This window comes from Opisthorchis viverrini (genome assembly GCF_000715545.1).
Source record: "Opisthorchis viverrini unplaced genomic scaffold opera_v5_112, whole genome shotgun sequence".
NCBI classification, from domain to species: domain Eukaryota; kingdom Metazoa; phylum Platyhelminthes; class Trematoda; order Opisthorchiida; family Opisthorchiidae; genus Opisthorchis; species Opisthorchis viverrini.
Genome location: NW_008751770.1, coordinates 454,537 through 461,816, shown reverse-complemented (window position 1 = coordinate 461,816; position 7,280 = coordinate 454,537). Strand labels below are relative to the sequence as shown.

Genomic DNA, 7,280 nt, shown 5'->3' with positions numbered 1-7,280 from the left:
ACGTACTTCAGAATTGCTGATCCGGTGTTCCCACCAGATTCGGGCAATGCTCCGAAGACATCGATGGTCAAACACTGAAAGTCTTTTGACGTCCTCGGCGCGCAGCGGCCAGGTTTCTGATCCATATAGTAATATGGAGCGCACCGCAGCATTATAAACTCGACCCTTGACAGAGAAGCTGATGTCACACCTACGCCACAGGTGACGTGGGTTCGCAAAAGCTGCTCTGGCCTTCCCAATCCGGATGGAAATTTCCTCTTTCGTGAGACCACCGGGACTGATACAGCTGCCAAGGCAAACAAATTTGTCTACTACCTCAATCGGTTCCTCCGCAAGCATGAGGCTAGGGTTTGAGCCCACCCAATCTTGCAGTAGCACTTTACACTTTGCAGGTGTGAAGCGCATGCCGAATCACGAGGCAGAATTATTTAGATTATTTATTATTGCTTGCATCACCACGGGATCAGATCCCAGAAGAGCTATGTCGTCTGCGTACTCGATATCTGTGAGCGGAGGCCCAGCGAGCACTTCGACCCCACAGGCATTAGAGGCTGGTAGTGCGTCTTCCAAGATCGTATCAATGACGAAGTTGAAGAGGAAAGGGGAAAGAGGATATCCCTGTCGGACACCACTGGATGTGGTGAACTCAGGAGAGAGCTTCCCGTAGACCTTTACACGGCCTCGGGAGTTGGCGTACAGCGCCTTAAGAGAGGACGTAAAAAGATAAATTAGAGGACTACTTAGCCGTCAGGCTGGGAACAACTCCATCGGCAAGCATGTGGCTTTCGTCAACTACCAATGACCCATAATGAGGGCCACTTGCCTGAAGACCTCGAGCAGCCCTTGAAATTAGATAATTTTCCATAGCTCCAGAACACTTATGGACGATTGAAGTGGAAACTCTGAGTGATGGAAATTTCACTAAACATTAACAAAACGTGCAGCACGTTTTCGTGTAGGCTTAATCTGGTTATGTTTCCGAAAACAAAGATGGTTACGACCAAATAAGTGTACGGTGGAAGCAATCCAACGAAGCCCAGAATTTCTGCGGCTTCCCATGGAATCTACATTAGAGCTCCCGCAGTCTATTTCACCCCGATAAATCAAACGCTCTTAGTCTATCCCTGTAATTTGGCGCCTTCATCCTTTGCTGTTGGCTTCTTCGCCAAACATTACAACTGGACCGTAAGGCAGGCAGGATGTCGTCTGTGCGCGCGCCGGCTGCATCCATCGACTGGTGGAGAAACGTTTGCAGTACGGCCCCAAAGCCTAGTGAGCAACCCAGTAGCTAGGAAAAGCAACGTTACCACTCTTCGTACCAATTCGAAACTCGCGACGTTTATCCTGTATATTTTTCATGACAGGATTCACAGACACTTTAAAGACCGGAGGAAACACCGGTTCCGCCACCCAATAGAAGCGGTAAGCAGTTCTTTTGACCCTGTGCGGTGCTACAACACATTGATCCAAACAGATCCCAGATTGACTTCATGAAATCGGAATCTGGACTCCCAAACCCGATTTTATGAGGCCATACAGGGTGCGCACCCGTACCAAAAGTCATTATTTGTTTGCAGAGTGAAATAAACCACGCCTTCATGCCGCCTACAATGTACAGGATTGTTGTCCACGGAATTCGCTCCCGTCTGAGGTCATCAAATAAACAGATAGTGATAGTCATTCAGCTGTTACATACTTTCGGTGTTTAACTACCATGCAACTCGTAGGAAGCGCAAGGGCTGAGATACTTCAAGGTTGCCTAAACCTAGACAGGAGCCGTCGAGATGCAGAGGTTGGATACGAACCACGGACACTCTTCCTCGGCGTCAGCTTACGGACCAGAATGTCTCTGGTTCGAAATTAATCTCAGCATCTCGATGGCCCCTGACTAGGGTTTGGTAAACTGGTCTAATTCCTTTGGCTTGGAAGCTAGGCAGCAAAGCCAACCGATTTTTGCTACTCCTCTCGTGACTGAGGTTGATACGACCTCCTTCCTAGGCATTTTTTTATTTTTGGCGTAGAGTGTAAATGTCAGTCGTACGTGGAAATTAATCTGGGCTGCGTTTCCAGTCGCTCTCCTGTGCTACTCTCCATGGATCGCGTTGAAGCATGACATTTTGTCGGGTATCCACAAATTTGAGGATCTCCCGAGGGTGAACTATTCCCGAATCATTGAACTATTTCCATTTTATGCTGTATCACATTCTAAAACACTAACCTTTGGTCCACAGCAGCATCCATTGACGAATGTGCGACCTCATCGGCCGCGTGAGTAGCCTGAGAACCGTGTATCGGGACAAGTTTTCCCACAAGCTTTTTTACGGCAAATCCGACTTGTTCAGTTCAGTACTTCGTGTTCAGTTCAAAGGCTCAAATCATAAGGCGGAGCGCGTAGAGCTTACTTATTACTCCAATTGGCTGAGTAATGAAATTGTATTTCACCGGAGACTGGAAGATTGCTAGACGGTGCATATGGGAATTGTGAGCTGACAGTGACTATCTGGGGGTACATAGGGATGTACGGGTTCAGGAGGATCGGAAGGCCAGTCACACATACTCATGGATTCACGGACTGATACACAAAACGGAGACTTTCTCACTAAATTCCCGGGTCGTCTTTGTTCTTATCATTCAGCAGTTGCCGGTCAACTGAAGGGCACAAGCGAAAAAACGGGTGTAGCACTGCTCCTTAAGTTCTCAATGCAGAGCAGTAGGCTTGCCAGCGCGAGGACTCACATGAAAAAGTGCCCAATAGTACTTTGAAATTGGTTCTAGTTGGAGCGTGGATAACTGTCGGAGGAAGGTTATTCCACTCAGCAACTACCCGAAATGAGATCATTTTTCCCAATGAAAGTGTGCGCTCTGAGGTTGAAAATATTCATACCACGTCCTCGCCGTGTCTTCTGGGTCAAAGGTGAAAACCCCGTTGGCACAGCGTTTAACTGATTGTAATAAGGAGTCTTGTGGGACCTAATCGAACCCGAAACACACGGGATTAACTGGAAACCGGTGAAGAACACTGCCACCGACCAGACCCTGTGAAAAAACCATCGAGTGCATGGGAACACTCGCAGACGTTAGGTCCACCAGGTTCTTCGACGACCCTGTCGGTTACTACGGCTTCTTTCCGCCTACTATGTGCAGCCTCTGTGGCCCACAGAACCAGTCGTTTGCTAGAGACCACAGGTGGACTCCGTCAGAAGAACGCTGACGTGGAAAGAAGTGCAGCCACCTGTAGTGAACCAGCTCCACAAAGGGCGTCTGGACAAACACAGGGCGCAGGACCCGCTCAAAGTTAAGTTTACTGGCTTATGGCGAGCTGTCAGATTGAGGAGGTTATGACGCCGCCGAGTCACCCGTGGGAACCTATCCACGATCATGGCTTCAGCCGACTGAACACTGTTCTCGTCTTCACGTCAGTTATGCACGTCTAGTTGGTGATAAAAGCTGTTCTGATTGAAGTCGGCACCCACAGGAATTGTCCAAAAATCCTTTCAGTGAATAGCTCAAAAACTGCCACAACTGAAAAGTGCTGTATGAGTTTTGAGGCTGTTGTGTGGCCCGACCGAGCGGATCCGTCGTGCAAGCAAACTTCATCCAATTTCCAAGGTCTAGTCCCCGGACCTCCAGAGATGGAGTCGGCAGCACTGCGAAAGATACATCAGCCTCTCCGTCGGAGGTTCTGTCCGAGCAGGCATTACGACTGTAGTCGGAATCCACAATCCAGTAAGCCCAGTGCAGTAGAACACCCGGCTACGAAACTGCTTCAACCAAACTTCAAGAGAAGGACAACCGAAATCGCGCCGAAATCACCTTGATGTTCAAAGTAAGCCGCTTCTACGGACAAGAGGCCTCCACGTCAAGTTAATGGCCGAAAGACCAGACTGGTTACCGATCAGTTATCAAGGAAAGCTCTCAGTGTCTGAAAGTGTGAGCGCAGCAGCCAGTCACCTTTCAACCCTAGTCGAATGTCTGCTGCTGTTAGCCCGTCTGTACTGCCAGAATATTGTCGCCGCGTGTACATTACATACGGTCTGTTGCATAGGTGATTTTGATTCAGTTTTGTGTGTTTGCTACACTTTGTGTGCTCTTGGTGCTTCTTTTGCTGACGGGGCTAGCTTCTCAAAAGTGGGTACACCGAAGGCGTCCTCAATAGCAACAAAGCGGTGCACGTGAATTTGTCACTCAGTTCGCCACCTACTTGAAATTTTAGCCTTCCGCCTTCTGGGATGTCAAATGAAGATCAGTGCCTGGACCTCCATGGGCCTTTTTTATTTGTACGCCTTCGCATTCCGTAAAGGTGACAAGGATGGTTTCATGATTCGTCGCTTTATCACACTCATTAATCCTTACATTTGCTGACTTCTATTAGCGCTCCTCATCCAGGTCAGAATTTCCCGTCTTCGGCCTAATGAAATGACCCTGGAGAATGCTTAGCGTGGGGTTTTAATTTTTCAAAGGAAACATTAAATTGAAAAGAAAGCCCGTCTACGGTGAATCGACGAAAATCAGTGAGAGCCTGCTTCGTTTTCATTCAAGATTATGAAATCTCCTGGGATCTTCTCGCACACTCCGTCAGTGATCCCCAGTGAAGTTATATCAGCCGCTAATTCTTTCCAGTTTACTCAGCGTATATTGACTTCACTTGCGGTGCAAATTCTCAATATGTGGCTGATTCAAACATCTTTATATTTTTCACAACAGGCACTTTTGACAATAAAATAATTGATCATCGCTGGAGGCGCGTTAGACAGTCCAGGCGTCACACCTTCATGTGTGTCACTCTTCTGGAATGAACTGCCGCTATAAGGAGCCTGGGCTAGGTCTTTCTACCCCTCCAGACGCACAAGTGATTTCCAACTCCTCAAAATTTCTCCAAAATAATGATACTATTCTTGACGATTGTGAAATCCATACCCGCATTCTAGAGGAAGTGGATAACAAGGGATTAATTTTGACTGTTGTGTTCATCCACAGCTTTCGCTTGCGTCTATGCACATTGTACTTTCGTAGCCTGAGTAACCCTGGTGTAATTACATCCAACGAAAACCTTGACAGGCTATCGGGAATTTAGCCTGGTTTAATATCATTTTGAGCGGTCCGCTTGAATGCTCAAGCGAATTAAATTGACAAGTGAAGGGTTTATTTTCTTTTCCAAGCCTGGCGACTCCAGTGCTCGGTTCAAATAATTTGAACGTCCAAACACTCGGCAGGATGGATAAGGCGATTTGGTTTTCAAAATGAAACGACTGCTGCGCCTGTACTTGAAGACCGACCGGTGTTGCAAATGTATTGGTTGTGTTCAAAAAGAAGATAAGAAGGTGAATCCGCTGATTAGTTTAGAAAAAATATAAACCTAAAGATATCGTGTTAGAGGGACCGTGGGAAGGAGTGGATTCTTTTTGAGTTTCAGGGCTTGTCTGTAGGTCTAAAAGCAAAATTAATAACCAGCGGGGCCAATGAACGAAATCTTACCATAAAATTAAGGCCTGATACGTTGTTAATCATGGCGGAGATTGGTAGATGCCTTGGGAAGGGTAAGAGGTTAGTCGTTGTGAGTGGCCCGAAACTGCTCACCGAAAGATAAAATAAGAGGAAAAGAACGAAGCTTTATCATGTCTTTCGGGAAATCTATAACCCCACCCCACGTGTTTGGGACCTTGAGACTGGGCAGTAGATACGTGGCAGGACCATGCTTTTGGAAGCTCGATTGTGTCGACAAGTCCTTGAATTCTAATGGATGGCGTTTTCTTTTGAATATCTTTCCAAGTGACTGAAAGTAGCTGACCTGTTATGTGGCCGCTGGCTATTCGCACAATGAGGTTGATTTCTCGAAATCTACGTCATTTTGGGACTTGCCACTTCATAGTGTAGAATGTCTACGTATAATATATATGTTCCTGTATTATTGAAAATCATTTACTATGGCGATTTCTTTAAGTGAGCAAATTCTCAAGGTCAGTAAACACCGCCGACTGTGAATACGTAACCTGATAATAAAAAATCGCGAATTGTGGAAAAGCTTGACTCACATACAATGAACGTTACTTTCAGGCATTTTTCCACCGGAACAAATTTCCTCAACGTTCTAGAATCTGAATGGCCTTTGGAGACGCAACATCTGCGTAGGCGCATTCGTGCAAACAAATTTTGGTCGATGGTTCTTTGTTGCCAGTATAAATTCCGTAGTGCACTCTAATTATTTGCTAAACATCGTGCTCGTTTGTTGGCAAAAACCAGAGTTTTTCATTGTAGGTTGCGAATTATGCTAGAAAGACCTCGAGGTTTATCGATCTTAACCGACGCACACGACTAACATATGGCTAGGGGTACGCGATGCTTAACTAACTAGCCACATAGAGCCTACGTCGATAATACCAGAGAGCTGAACGACGCACACGACTAGCATGCGTCTAGGGGTACATGATGCACACCCATCCATCTGTAACGGAGAAAAGGCTTAAAACGGACCTCTTGAAATTTTGAGATATATTGGTCGTTTTGAAGTTTACAGATGTCCTTCTGGCCGTTGAAATGAGAGGAAGATATAATTCAGGTTATCGAAATATCACCATAAGGCGGGCGGCCGACAAACAAGTAGAGATACTTACCCCAAAATTCACTGCAGCGTCTATGCTGTCGTAGATGCCTGTTCACACAATGCCATCTTCAGCGGTTATTTCGCATGCCTGTTTACTGCACCTCTCAAGAATTACGAGACTTACATGTAATGCATAGGACCTCATTAACAGACAAACTTTTCGGAGCCGATGGGTCACATGAAATCATCTTCGTCTCTTTCATCTAGCTGGTGCTCTACAGAGTTAGTCGTAGTTGTCAGGCCTTGACCCACGGCTGTCGAGTAGTTCCTCTGTGGACCTGAAAACACGGACGCACATAGACTTACGGGACACACTGTTCTGGGAATCTGTGCTTCGTTCCAGGTCAACATCATAAGATGCCCCCTTTGCGGACCGGGTAGCAAGCACACCTCTGCGTTTTCGGGATCGGCCCGGAGCTAAGAACCAAAAGTGATTTATTTTCATGTGGACTCACCAATGGGAAAAGTCTGAAGAGCACCACCACACAGTGGGTAGGGTTCATCGTCACAACATTCGGCGTGATAGGACGCGCGATCCGTTGTACACCAGCGGTCACTGGTAGTAGTAGGCCGGTCACAGAGCACACAGAATCCCAAGTCAGCGTTTCCAGACCGCCATTTGGGTTGAGGTGCAGTGTCCTCGACCACCAACGGCAGGTCGTCGGTTGCAGACCTTGAG

The 7,280-nt window shown here is 46.9% G+C and overlaps 1 protein-coding gene across 1 annotated transcript in view; it reads right to left on the bottom strand.

The window, feature by feature from the left end:
- T265_13875 (hypothetical protein) overlaps positions 1-2,345 on the bottom strand; it is a gene marked incomplete at both ends in the record, with an annotated part of 54,316 nt that extends 51,971 nt beyond the window's left edge. The window contains one exon of the mRNA XM_009170943.1: positions 2,219-2,345. Within this exon, the coding sequence (XP_009169207.1) occupies positions 2,219-2,343 (125 nt within the window). The remainder of the gene's footprint in view (positions 1-2,218) is intronic.
- Positions 2,346-7,280: the final 4,935 nt, after the last annotated feature.